This window comes from Neolamprologus multifasciatus, chromosome 23 (assembly GCF_963576455.1).
Source record: "Neolamprologus multifasciatus chromosome 23, fNeoMul1.2, whole genome shotgun sequence".
In the NCBI taxonomy this organism is placed as follows: domain Eukaryota; kingdom Metazoa; phylum Chordata; class Actinopteri; order Cichliformes; family Cichlidae; genus Neolamprologus; species Neolamprologus multifasciatus.
The window spans coordinates 19,102,719-19,118,788 of record NC_140460.1 but is presented as its reverse complement, the minus strand read 5'-3'; the positions used below and the strand labels follow the sequence as shown (position 1 = coordinate 19,118,788).

Genomic DNA, 16,070 nt, shown 5'->3' with positions numbered 1-16,070 from the left:
TATTTATATATGTATGTGCACTACAGACACTGTAGTATGACTAAAACTGATTCACCGTCTGAGAGGCTCAACATGGTCTAATGGACAGATTTAGACAAAGAACTTAGACTCAAAGCAGGCTATCAGAGGGGAAAGGAGCAGCACCACACTTAACACTTACCCTGCTACACATAAATGTCCCCCATTATGAGTTTGGCTTGAAGTATTGGCTTCAGAATGTGCCTAAAAGTACTTCATATGCAAAATGTCCATAAGGGTTTATGTTCAAAGACTGAATGGGGAATATTTGTGTTTGTATGAATGTTTTATTTGTTAAATCGTAATGTTGAAAATCATGTATTATACTTGTGTTTGTCTGTAATTAATGTGAGGTTAATACAGATAAACTAATAACATAAAACATGAGGAGCTTGCTCTGTTGTGCAGTTACTGGTAAAACCAGCAGAGGGGGCTGAGTGGTTGTCATCGTGAGGGAGAGGTTTCCCTCTTCCTGTGGTGATAAAAGAGAGAAAGACAAGCGGAGTTCTGGTTTTGGTTCCTCAGTCTCAGATGGATTATGGCTCCCAGGAGGATGGAAACCAAACCGGCGATCTTCTGCCTGAAGACGCTTCTGCTTCTCTACTCCTTCATCTTCTGGGTAAGAAAACCTGTTCTTCATGTCTTATTTTAACTTCAGCTAAATCCTGTCTCACAATCAGATCCAAGAGCTCAACGGGTTTGTTTAAAACATGTTTAAACTGCTGAAATGTCATTGAAATCCTCAGACTGAAATATTTTGAATAGGTGTAAATTTGATAAATTTTAGAATAAGCTGCATTAATTAAACATGCATGTGAGTAGATAAAAACTTCAACCAATTTATCTATTTTTAAAGTGGACAAAGTCAAAGGTCATAGGATCGGTAATTATCTGGATTCTGAGGAATGAGTAGGATGAAGCCAGAGCTCTGACACCAACCTGAAAATGAAGACATGGACCTCCGGAGAGGGCACTGCTGAAACGACACCTGATAACAGGAAGCAGTCATGTCAGTAAAGCTGATCAGAATATTCTTGCTTTGTCTCATTCAGGCTCAGCTCTGGTTGTCTTAGTCCACCTCCTGTTTTGTTTCATAATCAACAGTCTGTATTTCCTAACCATAATTTGTTGTTGTTAGTTTGTCCAACTTTTCACTTAACCTTTATTTTCTAGGCCTGATCAGTTGCTCAGTCCTATTTCTTATAAAACTTGCTGTACAGTTTGTTTTGCAGACTACATTGTTAACTAGTTTGTTTGTTTTTTTTCCTAGTCCCAGTTATTTCCTTTCTCAATACAATACACCCTGTTGATTAGCAGCCTAGACATGGTTGTTTATTATTCATAGTTGCTTTCCACTGTAACCCATACAGCTATATTGCCCTAGACTGATTTTTTTAAACCATCCGGGTGGTTGTGTACCATTGATTGTTACCTAATGGATTATGCTAGTTATTTTATGTAGTCCTCAATTTTGTTTCTTCCCAGTTGTCCTAACAAGGCCTGAATTCTAGTGCTAATTTTAGTCCAGTCCAATTTACAGTCTAGTCTGAGTTGCTACCTGTTCCTCATTACAATCTTCTCCCAGCTGTTGTCTTTATTTTTTTACACAGTCCTGTTTGCAGCTCTCTGTGTAGTTTCTATCTCAGTTTGTTGATTACTCTGAGTTGATGTTTTCTAGTTGCTTGTTGCCTAGGCCACCTTGATGCCAATGACCTAGGTTTTTCAAAGAGTCTGGCCATATCATTGCTGCAGCAGTTGACTAACACTACTATCTAGCCAGTCCACATTGTTTCCTTTTTAGCTAACTGTTCCCTACAAAACCCAGATTGTTGACTTGTCTGGTTTCTCGTCTTGTAATGCCTAATGTTGCCATACCCTGTTGTTGAGGAGGATTCATTGTTTTGTATTCCTGATTGTTTACTTCACTGCTGTTTTTTACGGGTTGTTGTCTTGTTTGAATTGTTTGCCCAATCCTGCAAATTGGGCTACATTTGTTTTTTTGACTTATCATTTATGCTGTTAGTTTTATAGCTGATAAACATTTTCTTGTCATTGTTGTTGCTTCCTATTTATCCTAACAAGGCCTACTTTCTGTTAAGAGTTTAGAGTATCCCTACTTGTTGCCTACAGTAGTCCTGTTTTTCCCCATTTTGTTTCCTATCCCTAATTTCTAAGCAGTCTGTCCTGTGGTTTTCTAGTGCCTAAGTCTGCTTAATCTACTTGTCATGAAAACAATGGTTGTTGCTGCAACAACTGATTGTTGCCTATCTCTGGCTGTATCCTAACATTGCTGGTAAGCCCTGCCTTGTCCTGGTAGTCACTTAATTGACTATTGCTGATCTTTCTATTGCAGTCCAGTTAGCTGTATTGCCCAAGATATTGCCCCAGCTTTAGCTGTTGCTTAGACTGAGTTCATCGAGTTCAGCTTCTTTTCCAGTCTTGGTTGCTATTGGATTTTTAGCCTCTGATCATTGTCAGGTCCTTCCTATTGCAGTGGCCCATTTGTCCTAATGAGGACTGTGTTTTGTGTGGTCTTAGAGATCTAACCTATAGCACAGACTAACTTCCTCTTGCTCTGAATGAGATTTCAGTGTTGGAGAGACTGTTTTCTCTCGATGGACGCTGACTGTAGTTCAGTCTGTCAGAAAATTTTTACCTGCTGAGTATTAAATTAAATTATCATTAAATTAATATTTAATATTGACCTTATCTGATCTATTTCTGTTTCAGATTCAAACATTAGTCTTTCATAACAGATTTTACAACAAAATAATCTAGTGCAGAATCATGTAAGTCACATTTTACTTTAAATGTCATTGTCTTTGTTGCTGGCACAAAGTAAATGATAAAGATATCGAACATTATTTCCCGGTCCATTTATTGTTGAAGTGAATCAGATTTTTTTTAATCTTCCCAGACACAATCTGTTGTCTGCTGCGCAAACACAAACTCCCACTTTTATCCCGAATCAAACCAACCTGACGTGACTCCAGCTGACAGACGGCTTTCTTGTCATCTGCGGAGTGTTTCAACATCCCAGCATGACTCCTTTTGAAACGCTCATACAGGCGCAGCAGGCAGCCCGGCACGACCGGGAGTCAAAATCAAATGCCTCCTTCATTTATCTCCTGCCAGCAGCCAGTGCCTTTTCTCCTCTTTCATCCTGTGCCGGTCTTACTCCCAAATCTGATCAGGCGTCCTCATAAACCACCTGAACAAGACATAGTATCCAGATAAAGAGCTGGCTCATCAGAAAAATTAGTTATAAATCATGAAACTGATATTTGCATGATAGGTCCTCAAGAGAATTTACAGTGATTTTCAAAACAAGGGAATTTCACCTTGTTAGAACCTTTTAAACAAACCTTTTAATCAATATGTCAGGTGATTTAGTTTGGACACCGTGCTCAAATATTGTTATATGTTTAGTTTGAAAGGCTGAAATCAGATTCACGGACTCAAGTAGCATAGAGAAAAATTAAGAACCAAACTGCAACAATCAGAAGAAGAAGAAGGACTGCAGATTTGAATCACGTTTCATATGTTTTTTGTTTTTATTTATTTATTTTTATAATTACCAGTTTTGACAAGGAGACTGGTATTGAGAGTTGGTGATGGTGGCCCGGGGGCTTTTAAGTGGTTTGGTAATTATTCTTTATTGATTTTTATGATGTCTGTGGACAGTTGACTTCAAAATAAAGGCTGAGATTGGTGTTGGGAACGATATGACCTATGGACGCCTACCCTCCTCTCATTATGCCCCACAATCTTTTTCTTTTAAACACAAATATATTTAAATATATTTGTATCATTATAGAAACACAAACCTACCACCTACTCTAGTAATCTCAGTGTCCATCTTGTACTACATCTACTGACAACCATTCATCCAATCCACTCTTGACTGGGTGGAGCACACATTTCCACAGTGGTGTTTTTTGGGAATGTTTTTGAGGACATTCCCTGACATTAGTGCACTCTAAAACCTCTTTGCTGCTAAAAACCGTAAAATGGATGCAATTATTATTGAAGACATCTGATGAGCTACCCCGGAGTACAACGAGTGAATTAAACTGGAGTGAAAACACTCCACTGCAGACATTATGAGTTTGTCAGAGTTACTTTTGCTCTTCTTCTGTGTGCTCTGACTGTGTCTGCAGCTGCTGAGCTAAATTCTTTCAGCTGGTTTCAGCTGTATGTAGCATCCAGTTTGTCATAGGGATGCTGGTCCAGCTTCTTTTACCATCTGTTTGTCACTTTGTCACTTCAGTGTCAGAGTCTGCAGAGACATGTGGTGCTTAATTACAGTCCCAGCTTCTGTGTGCGGTTCAACACGTCTGCTGCACAGCTTTAACTTCTTTTGCAGATTAAACTTTTGCAAAAAAAATGATTTCTTTTAACAGGACAGAAAACATTATAACTTGCTTTATGTACCAACTGTATAAAACTAAAACGCCTTTATGCTTCCTCATGAATGAATGATGAGTTTATAAGGGCTCTGTGGTCATATGAGGTTCGTGTCTTCATCAGCTGTTTGTGAACACTAAGGTTTTTGTTGATTTTTTTTATCATGGCTATTTAGTCTTTTCACTAAATTACTAAATAAATAAATAAAAGTCTACATCTTTTTTTGTCTCATATTATAATATATTATTCAATCCCCAACCAAGTAAAATGATAAAAAACATCCCAGGTCATTACAAAAATGATTTGTTACTTTTTTCTACACTTACACATCAATGATTTGTCTCTAATTTGAAATTGTACTGTATAACTGTATATTTAAATGCTGCTTTTGTCCAGTTCTTCAAAATAGCCACTAAATATAGCAACAGGCATATCATCATAAAAGTGATGTTAGCTATATATTATATAATAATATATAATATATATTTTAAAAAGAGAGAAATTCGCACTAATAAACCATCTACCAAAATGTTAGTGGGTTATTTTGTTTTTGTTTTTTTAATGGAGCAGTTAATACAATGAACTGAAATGGATTAAAATGCAAATTACAATCAATCAATGTAGTGTTTTTAAGTTTTTCTTTTCTTTTTCTTTTACACTCATTTTTTTAAACACTCCTTCAGGTGACAGGGGTGGTCCTGCTGGCGGTGGGGTTATGGTGGAAGTTCATGTTGGGTCCCTACATGTTGCTGATCTCTAGCAGCCCTTCCAGTGCTCCCTACGTCCTCACTGGCACCGGCGCGGCCATTGTCCTGTTCGGACTGTTCGGCTGTTTTGCCACCTGTAGGGGGCGTCCCTGGATGTTAAAACTGGTGGGTCTTCCAGCTTACTCGGAATTTGTTAACAAATGTCTGACTAAACCTTTTATGAGTCTATTCAATGACCTACTAGAAGTTCTGTTTTATTTATTTTTTTATGCGACTAAAGGTTTCAAAATTAAAAATCTCTGCTAACTAATATATCTATCAAGTTTTTAGGTTTAATGACCAGTTAACTTGCTCATTTCGTATGGTGTGACTCCTTGTCCGACCTCATTATGACCTTTGATCTCTCCTCAGTACGCAGTGTTTCTGTCTCTGGTCTTCATGACTGAACTCATTGCTGGGATCTCTGGATTTGTCTTTCGTCATGAGGTCAAAACACACTTGAGAGTTTTCAGAATACCTTCAAAAAACACAGCTGCTCAAACTGACCAATATCTGTCTGTGTTTGCATGTTTAGATTAAAGGGACATTCCTCACTGCCTACAGTGCAGCAGTGATGAGATATGACGGACGAGATGACAGGAGTCTGGCAGTAGATGGTGTCCAACGCAGAGTAGGTGTTTTCCATGATCCACTCATTAATGTTTCGTAAGTAGTATATTGGAAACTAAAAAGTTACCTCTAAACTTGCCAAGTATCTTAATAAAAGAAGCAACTTTTGGGTGGTCCCTTATTCACAAAGGGTCACCATGGGAGGAAGTGGCACGTTTTATGCTGGTTGCCCTTCCTGACATAACCCCAAAGGATTTTGTGTCCTCTACTGAGACCAAACCAGGGATCTTTTACTTGTCAAGCTAAAGTCCAAACTGCTAGTCTATGGAGCATTTTACCTTATTACCAACACCTACATTTGTTTTTTCTTTTGGGTGTTCCTCAGGGTCATATTGTTGGTCTCTTATAGTTTTAACTTTTAAACAACCCTCTGTGGCATTAATTTTATTTTATTTCTTTAGAGAGCAAATATTTCACTTTACTTCTTGCAAGCCTGTCGGTCCCTATTGATGGATCAGTCAAGAAAGTTGTCCTCCCCTTGGTTTACTAAAGGCAATAAGGGGTACCAAAAATGTCAGTGTCACTGTTATATATACATACACACACTCCTGTGGTAGCAATCAAATATATTTCAAATATTGATGCACATGTTTTATTAATGCAGTTATTCAAACATATAAAAATTATATAACTACTTTTATTTTATTAAACATGTCTCATGTCATTAAAGAACAAAGATTTTAAGGGTTGGTGTGATAACTAAATATGCAGTCTGCATGAGGACAATAACATACAATAGAGATAATTAATTTCCTAATAAAACAAACAAAAAGAAGCAAAAGGAACAATGTCAGAGACTTCATAGGCAAAAACATTTGCTGATATGTCCAGCGTTCTTTCATGCAGATTTTACACTGATGACGTCTTTCACACATTCAGAAACATGATGAGATGTTGAAAAGTGGTGATTTGGTTGTCTCTGTTTCTTCAGTTACACTGCTGTGGAGTTTATAATTACACCAGCTGGTTCAGCAGTGTGTATTTTCCCATCAGTGGGATTCCTACCAGCTGTTGTGTTCATGTCTCTGACTGCAATGAAGCAGACCTGAAGAACACCACTCTGGCAGCTCAGAAGGTCTACAAAGAGGTCAGGAAGGCACAAATAATACATGAAGAAAATTCAGTTCCCAAAGGTTTTCATATGCATTTGCTTTTCTGTGGAGATTATTAAGATTATTATAATTATTAAGTCTAACAACCACAATTATGCTAAGTGGTCACGTGATGGTGATCCATCAGTCTGTATTTACTGCAAATCACTTTACCCTGTCTCCGCAGGGTTGCTATGAGCTGGTTGTGTCCTTCATAGAGAGCAACATGGGAATCATTGCTGGAGTTACCTTTGGTATTGCCTTCTCTCAGGTACTAAACATGGCCTTTGGAATCAATAGGAGACAATAGGAGACAGTGACACTGAAGCAGAAATAAAATCCATCTCTGTGTGTTTTAGCTGGTCGGTGTAACTCTGGCCTGCTGCTTGTCTCACTTCATCAACAGAAACCAGTACGAGATGATCTAACGGGTAATTCACACATCCCTGGCACTAACCTATCACTTACTGATGAACACTAACTAACCAACCAAGGTGTAGCGTAACTAACCAAAGCTACACTTAACCCACCTGAAAGTGAGATCTAACAACAAAAGTAAACTAGAGTGCTTATGCATACGAAAAAATATAATAGGAATGTGTGCATAAAAGAGCGCACACAGCTTTGGTAAGAAAGTACTTTAAGTGGGTAGAGTAGAAAAGGGCTATATACGTCGCAAATTTAGATCTTAACCTACTTCTAACTCACATCTACCTTACTTCAAACCTACATGTAGACCTTGAACTAAACCGAATTTACATCAAACACAGAGAACCTAGCCCAAATCTACACTTAAAACTACCCCAAACCTAGAGATACACAACCAATGCAAGTCTAGATCTTGACCTAAATCAAACCTAACTAATACAAACATGCCGGTAACTCGTGGCAAAACAATCCAAGTACCGCATCAAATGCAAGCATTTGCAGCACCGCAAAACTTTCATTCTCCGGTTCCAATAAATTCTTGCTTTCTCTTTGCCCCCCAAAAAAGGTATGTACAAAACGAAGGAGAACAATGCCGGTCCGTACAAAGACAGACTTGATGAAAAGTCAATATTTATAATTATACGGTTCTTGGAGTGAGTGCATACACTCATGAAGTTTAGTAACTTCAGGTCACTGCAACAAGCCCAGGTACTGTTTACCGACGAATGGGTACAGGACCTTGAAATGCACTGTGTAGAATGAAAGACCATCGTATGTATCATAAATTTACCAGTCTCACAAATCATCTTCATAAATACACATTCGTTAACCGTTTATTAATAGGACCTTTGAGCTCAACGGTAATTAATTAGTAGTGGAAATAATTTCTGGTACGCGTTACAGAAATGTAGCAGTGACAATAATATTGTACGCTGTAATCGCACTGGGCAATTAGTGATACAAAAAAACTGTTTTATCCTGTGAATAAAAGTATATGTACCATGGTAATAACAGAAGCGAAACACAATATTCTGTTAGGACAATTCACTATTTATGCACAATAAACAAAGGAGCATAGCGCGACAATTTCTGTTCAGCGCCAGACTTGCTTGTAACCTATATCACCAATTATGTTATGAAAAATGACGTATTAACTACTACAAAACACTGACCTTTGTGGAAATGCTTGGAGCAGACTAACATGTGAGCTGGAGTGTTCTGGGACGTTATATTTGGTCTTTGAATGTCTGCAATCCAGGCCATCCGTTGCCTCTTTGTTACTTCGGAAACACGACTTGAACAATTTCTCTTCAACGACGTAATCCGATAACAACTGATCTCTTTACCCGTCAGCTTCCCGTGGCTATCATGCGACCGGCTATTGCAGTTTACAACAGCTTCTTGCCATTTTTTGTGTTGATTTTTATCGCTGTGTAACTGATTTCAGTTGAAAGCCTGCGTGCGCTAGTACCTCTTGCCACGAGTTCCCAGAATTCTTTGCGGTTTTACCCCTGAATGACGTCACATTTTCAATCTCTATACAAAACATTAACCTTTACCCAACCCATATAACCTTTCACAATCCTACATCTAACCTGACCTACATCAATCTACCATCTACCCCAAGACTATACCTTAAACCTACTCCTAACCTAAACCTAGATCTACACCTTACCTGCAGGGATAGCTGGGGGCAGTGATAGCTCAGTAGGTAGAGTGGTTGCCCCATGATTGGAAGGTCGGGGGTTTGACTCCACTGAATGGCCACCCTGAGGTACCGTCCCTACACACTGCTCCCCGGGTGCTGCATTGGTGGCTGCCCACTGCTTGAATGGGTTAATTGCAGAGGAGTAATTTCCCCATGGGGACTAGCACATACACATTATGACATTATTATTATTGTTATCTCAAACCAAGTTAAAACCTAAAGCTACACCTAACCTACCCCAAGACTCAACATTAAACTTACTCCCAACCTAACTCCAACTTCATAACTATATTTGATGTACCCCCAACATAGACCTACACCTAACTTACACTAAAGCTGAACACACCCAACTTGAATCTGAAGTTTACTTGACCACATTCTCAACTCTTTAAGTGAATGTAAAACAAGCATGTGCTGTTGTTTACCTCCATGTCTGTGTTTTCTTTTGCAGGAAAGTGAATAAGATGTACATCACCATGGAAACCTTAGGAAAAACACACACATACAAACACGCACTGTTAACATTCCTGTTGTATTTATTTTGTGTCTTGCTGTGAAATACTGAAAATTGACCCCTTTGTGTTCTCTCTCTTTGTGTTGTTAGGATCTTTCTTTGTATGTGTGTCAGGCTCAGGTCCTGAAAAGACCTGTTGTCAGTAACAATCATATTCAGAAAGCCCTCTTAGGGGCACCAGAACACTTGAAAGGCTTTCACATTTTTAGGTTAAAGTTGAAATTTGATTCTGTGGCAGTGTGCTGTGTTTGAAAGACGTGTTGTTCATGTTTCATATTCTGTGTACTGTGATGTGACAGATTTTATATTTCTGTTTTCTGAATGACAAACTCACTGATAACTATTTGAGACATGCAATGTTTTCAACAAAATAAATGAGGCTGCGCGTTGTGTCGATAAATCCAACATAAGAAAACCTTACATGTAACATCTAACTTTACTTTGACATAATAGCATCACATAGTTGCTGCAGCTTTGTCAGCTCCACATCCAAGTGAATCCATCCACAAGAATCTCCTGTTTAACCACATGCCCAAAGGTGCTCCATTAGCTTGAGGATCTCGTGTCTGTGGAGGCCATTGGAGTACAGAGAACTCATTGTCATGTTCAAGAAATCACTTTGAGATATAGTTTCGTGACATGGTGCATTTTCCTAATGGAAGAATTATTAGGATAGTTAACAATACTTAGGTAGACTGTGGCGTTTAAACAATGCTCAGCATGCCAAGAAAATATCCATCACACCTTTACACCAGAAAAAAACTAAACCACTGTTCAGAGTTGCTTAAATCAGCTTTCTTTTCCCTTCTCATGCTCACTTTGAACTTCAGCAGGTTGTCTTGATTATTTTATACATGCCTAAATGCATTAGTGCCATGTGATTGGCTGATAAGATATTTGTATTAATAAGAAGCTGACAAGTATACCTACTGCTGTTTGGCATTATTTAAAAAAGAGAATCCTGGTAATAAACTAAAATACACAGTGAAAATAAATACTTCATGGCTGGGGAAGAATTCAGTCGTAATATAATGTGGAGCCAGACGGGGGCAATGTTTTACACATCCATCCATTAGAGACAGACCACCATTCCCACTCACATTCACACATAACACACAATTTAGGATCACCAGTTAACCTAGCATGCATGTTTTAGAACTGACTGTGGGGAACCAGAATTCCCCGAGTGAATCCATGCAAACACGTTAGAACATGTGAAATAATCTTTAAAATACTCATTTGTAGAAATGAAAACAGCAGCATGAGATTGTGAAAACCTTCCTCATATGGAATCAGAAACTTCTAGTGAGTTTTAAAAGTTGTAATATTTTAAATTAAATTTGTAATGAACACTTAGTAACATCATCCTTAACTCCTTTGAAATATAATCTAGTCTGATTTTATAATTATTATCATTATATATATTATTTGATCTATATCTTTTGATTTATTTGAGCTACCTTACTAAGTCCTGATGTACTAAATAAAGGACATCTTGGGCTTTCCGTTGATATCTGATGTGTTTGGGTGGTCTCTGTTACCTCCAAATAGGAAGGAAATCACAAAAAACGTTTCATGGGAAGATTCTCTTTTCCTGGGTTCTCAGGAGGATATTGATGTTTATTTGTTCATACAAAAGTAACATTTATTTCTCCCCAAAGAGGGTGGACAAGGTTGCATCAGTCAAAACGTGACAAACAATATAAAATAAAACAAAGTCTTAATAATATATTTACATTTTAATGTAACTACTGTTTTCGTTGTAAACCTTAAATGTAAATAAATATATTATTTCCAAAGCTTTATTTTTATTCAAGTCAGTTTATAAACAATGCAACACTATCCGACGTTCTCCGTGACGTCACACCCTCTGTGATTGGCTGTGATCGTGATCCCATGTTTTGCTCCGCCCCGACTCTCCTGCCTCCCTAACAACCACAACCGGCCCGACCGTCTGCAAGATCCCTTTTCTGGACAGCTTTAACGGGCAGAAGCAGCGACTTGGTACCCAGGAACCACAGCCGACACACGGTAAGCTGACGTAGGCGCACTGCCGCCGGTGTTTACCCGTTTTAAAAGTAGACTTAGCGAGCTAACGGTACCCGGAATCAGCCGCTGGCTGGGGTGGCGAGGCTAATAAGAGCAGCTGTGCGGTCATTTGTTCCGGTTAAAATGAAGATTCAAGCGGTGTAAGCGTCGCTAATTCACAGTTACATAGGATGGATGGATGGATGGATGGTTGGTTTATTGGTCCTGCCTGTTCAAAGGTCCCCTGGTTTAGCTTTAGGTAGAGGCCGGTGCTTTTATCGGACGGCGCTGTGATTCCCCTTCATTTCCGTGTTTTCTCCTGCAGACCCCCCTCCTCCTCTGTCCGGGCTGCCACCGCAGGTGTTCACGCTGTTTTTAAAAAACGTTGCCAGCACCTTACGTTTCTCACGTTTATTTGCATGCGAGGCTGTGGCTGTGCAGCACAGAGAGATTTAAATAATGCAAATCGATCTTCAGCAGCGACAGAGGTGGCTGAATATGAAGTAAGTAACGGCAGTGAGGCGGCGGGGGGGGGATCCGATGTCCGATAATGGATGCAGGGTATACTGTTAGAGCTCCTGGCTAGTTCCCCCATCCCTGAGCTCTGTAGTTAAATCATGAAGGCCTCAAATGACCCTGCAGGTGTCATGGGTGTCCAGGAGATGTCCTGGACATGCTGGGTCTCCATTTGAAGCTGCTTCATCCTTCCACCTCTTCCTTTTGTGTTTTTATATCAGGTTTACGCCTCTGGGGTCAGCTGGAGTCCTGCAGCAGAAACACGGGGCCCTCAGCTCAGGAGTTGGCCCATTTTGGAGCAGTGAGTGCCTCCGCAGTCTCTCGGTAATCCTTTAAGGAGCATTAGCGGGCTAAGTTTGGCGCTGCGACCGCTGGCCAACACGGGCCCTCACCAGCCGCCATCATGCAGATACCTGACTCCTACAACCAGAAGAACTCACTCTTCAATGCCATGAACCGCTTCATTGGCGCCGTCAACAACATGGACCAGACAGTGATGTTGCCCAGCCTGCTGCGGGACGTCCCGCTGGATGACAGGGATGACCTGAAGCCGACAGAGAACGGGGATGGTGGGGATGACGGTGGTGGCACAGGTAGCACCGACAGCGCCTACTTCCAGCCTGATGCTGACATGTACAGCTCATACATCCTGCTTAAATCCATCCGCAATGACATCGAGTGGGGCGTCGTGCAAGGCGAGGAGTTGCGGAAGGAGAAGGCGGGTGTGGCCAGCATGGTGGTGGCAGAGGAGGATGACCTGGAGAAGCAGTTTCACTTCCACCTGAATGGACTCCACGCGGTTCTGTCGAAACTGACGCATAAAGCTAACACACTGACGAATCGCTACAAGGAGGAGATCGGCTGCGGGAACTGAGCGCTGAATGTTCTGACGGTTGGCGCTCTATGGGTTTTAGCTCAGTAACTACAAGCAAAGGAAGGAGCATGTGCAGACGCCAGAATTCACTTAAAAGCTTTTTCACAGCCTACAGTGGTGGATATCATTGTGTTAAATTAACTAGCCAGTCCCAAAAACGGTGAATAAAAATATCGGCAGATTGATTGTGATTGTGTGACTGGAACAATTTGGGAATTTTTTTGTCAAATACTGAGAAATACAATTTTAATAACAGTTATTCAGTCAACTGAGTCCTTGTGAGGGTCGTTAAATCATTTTAAATGCCATTTTTTTGTATTCACTGGCAGCTTTTTGGATCTCATTTTGGCACACGCACTTTAAAATTCTGAATTAAGTCTGGATCTGTGCTACTAAATAGTAAGTCAGTACGGTAATGAATTTGTAGAGTTTTTGCTTGAAACCCTCCAAAATAAACCAATAGTAAAACATTTTAATTCATCAGCTGCTCGCTGGTGGTGAATGCTGGAGTTCAATCACATGGAATGTGATTACAGAAAGTAGCTTTAGTAGTAAATTCAGCTTTAAATATTGTAAACTTAAGACTTAAGTTTGATTATCAACTCTTAAATATATCAAATTAATAAGTTTAAGAGATAGATGATGGGTATGCAGGAGAAGGACAAAGGATCTAAAATTGATTAATTTTGAATATTTGGTTGGTTGACCTTTCATCAGGAGAAATCTGTTGCACTTCTAAACTACTGTAAACAAACATAACCTTAAAAAACCCCTAATCTAAACAATTTTAAATGAAATAGGATCCTGGTATAATCCCTGTGGAATACCATTGAGCCAAAAATCTCTCTGATTCCAATAACTCTTTCTTTGGCATACTTTAAACACCTGAATCCACTGTTTGTCTTCTGGATATGACATCTTGTTAAGATTCGGCAGATTAGAGTGTCTCTGCTCTGAGCTCCCTACAGCAGTTTGTAGTTAAAGAGCTAAAACATGTTCTTCATGGACTTCCCTTTTTTTTTCGTCTAGGTGGTGGGCTGCTTGCATTCTATTTTCAGGGTTGACGTCTGTCCGTTTAAAACAAAAAAAAACAAACAAACAAAAAAATCTCCTGACATCCTTCATTTCATGCTGCAAATTCCAAACTATGCAAACACACGAGAGCACAAAAGAAGCTGGCTTGACATTTCTGTACAGCTTTAGACGCACAAAAAGGAGAAAATATGAATCCTTAAATTTCCCAATAGTAATAATAACCCAGTTCTCATGGTGCATGATCGTTCATAAATTGTTAACATCTCCTGACAATCGATTGTAACCAGACCACAAATTCCCAGTTCTTTGGTTTAACTTACATGTGGAAGTTCTGATATTTTAAAGATGCCACAGTTTGTCCATTTATTAAAGGACTAAAGCACCTTATTTTTAAAATTATAAGGAGTTTGGCAGAAACCCATAGTTTTTGTCTGGTTTCAGCTGAATAAAAGAGAAGGTGTAATGAATGGTTATTGGCTGATTTTTGAACTGAACTTAAAGAAGTGAATGTTTTGTTCGTTGTCTCAAAGCTTTATGTTAATGAATTGAACACTGTGCTTGATGGTCGATGACACGTGAAGGCGTTCTGGAGTCTGTGTGTGTATGTGTGTGTGAAGAATGCTGGGTGTACATATACTGATGTTTATTGGTTTTTCTATTTCTGTCCAGTTTGACCATTAAAAGATTTTGGTGTGTATTTTTGGTCTTTTCGTTCATCAAAACTTACTGACCACATTTGGGGAAAAAAATGGTTTCCGTATCGCTGCAACCATCCACAGCTCCAGACCACGTGTTACGAACTGGAAATGGAGGCCCTTTGCCTCATGCCTTGTGTGCACGACATCACATGAGAAACCTCAGCAGAAAACCCCTTAATAAATGTTTTAGGCTAAATATCTGGGAGCATGTTTCTATGAATGTGGACTCCCAGAAGTGGAGCTCTAGGTAAAGTATTTAGATATCTGACAGCAGATTTGCCTGTAGAAACCAGAGCTTCTCATGTACGAGGCACATATTCACAGGGCTCACCACAGCAGGTAGCGCCACATGTTTGATTTGGCATATTTATTTATGCCAGATGCCCCGTAAGGGTTTGTGTATCCTTCTGGTCTCAAACCAGGGATCTTTCATGTGTTAAGGAACATAATATCTTTAAAATAATGCAGGTAGTTTCACAGATATCAAAACAAATGTCCGACTTCATTGTGGTATTCCCCATGTGTGACACCATACACCAAATCCAGATGGACTTATTTAGACAATGGAAATTTCTAATAAATTTGTGAAAGTGTTTTTTTGTGAATCTTTGAACTGCTTATATTTCTGCGGTTTTCTAGATAAAACACCTAAAAACACCCCTTTATCCCTTTTCAGTCAATTTACAGTTGGGAACCTGGAATTCTGCAGAATTCCTATCGAGAAGTGCATCTTTGCCCTGAAATGTGTTTCCAGGCAAATCTGTGATGGTCAGGTGGGAGGAATTTAATGAGCTGGCATTGAATGACCCAGTTTTATTTAAAGAGCAAGGAAGCTCCTGTAAAAAGACATGTATTTTTAAAGTTCAAAAATATATGACAGTTAAGTGAATGAATAGTTATAATTATGTTTGTTTTTGCTGGGTTTTGCCTAAATTGAGCAGCCCAACCTTCAGGTTCAGGGTTTGAGATTATATTAGTCATAACCTATAAGATACAGCAAAGACTGGGGATCTTACAGATGGCTCTAGATGTATTAATAAATTTAAAAAAAATAACTAATAAATCATGGTCATCCACAGCAAGTTGGTACAAATTAAAGATATAAGCAACATCTCTCCAAAATCCTAATTTGTCTCCCGTAGTAGGTTAACCTTACAAATCAAAGCTGTAGCTTACATATTAAAAATTCACCAGTGCTGATAATCTTTTTCTTCAGATGTTTTGCTTGCTCTAAACTCCAGAAAGATTCCCATTAATGCCCTGTGTGACAAAGAAAAGCATCAAATACTGTCTTAATCCTTTTTTTTAGATCTGTAAAAATGCTGATTAACAGGAAGTCTGCATCGCCGGGTTATTCTGGGTCGTATCAGATCAGC

General features: G+C 39.3%; 2 protein-coding genes across 2 annotated transcripts; both read left to right on the top strand.

Annotated features, from left to right (window-relative positions):
- The first annotated feature begins 403 nt into the window (after positions 1 to 403).
- LOC146491397 (tetraspanin-7-like) lies at positions 404 to 9,900 on the top strand. The gene is made up of 8 exons (XM_085152857.1): positions 404 to 637; positions 5,109 to 5,297; positions 5,544 to 5,618; positions 5,707 to 5,802; positions 6,733 to 6,888; positions 7,080 to 7,163; positions 7,252 to 7,323; positions 9,481 to 9,900. The coding sequence occupies exons 1-7, from the start codon at positions 557 to 559 to the stop codon at positions 7,318 to 7,320; spliced, it is 750 nt and encodes a 249-aa protein (XP_085008983.1). The 5' UTR covers positions 404 to 556; the 3' UTR covers positions 7,321 to 7,323; positions 9,481 to 9,900.
- Positions 9,901 to 11,415: 1,515 nt separating this feature from the next.
- On the top strand, positions 11,416 to 14,693 carry LOC146491396 (mid1-interacting protein 1-B-like). The gene is made up of 2 exons (XM_085152879.1): positions 11,416 to 11,574; positions 12,309 to 14,693. Exon 2 carries the CDS (start codon positions 12,491 to 12,493, stop codon positions 12,959 to 12,961), a length of 471 nt encoding a protein of 156 aa, XP_085009005.1. The 5' UTR covers positions 11,416 to 11,574; positions 12,309 to 12,490; the 3' UTR covers positions 12,962 to 14,693.
- The last annotated feature ends 1,377 nt before the right edge of the window (positions 14,694 to 16,070 follow it).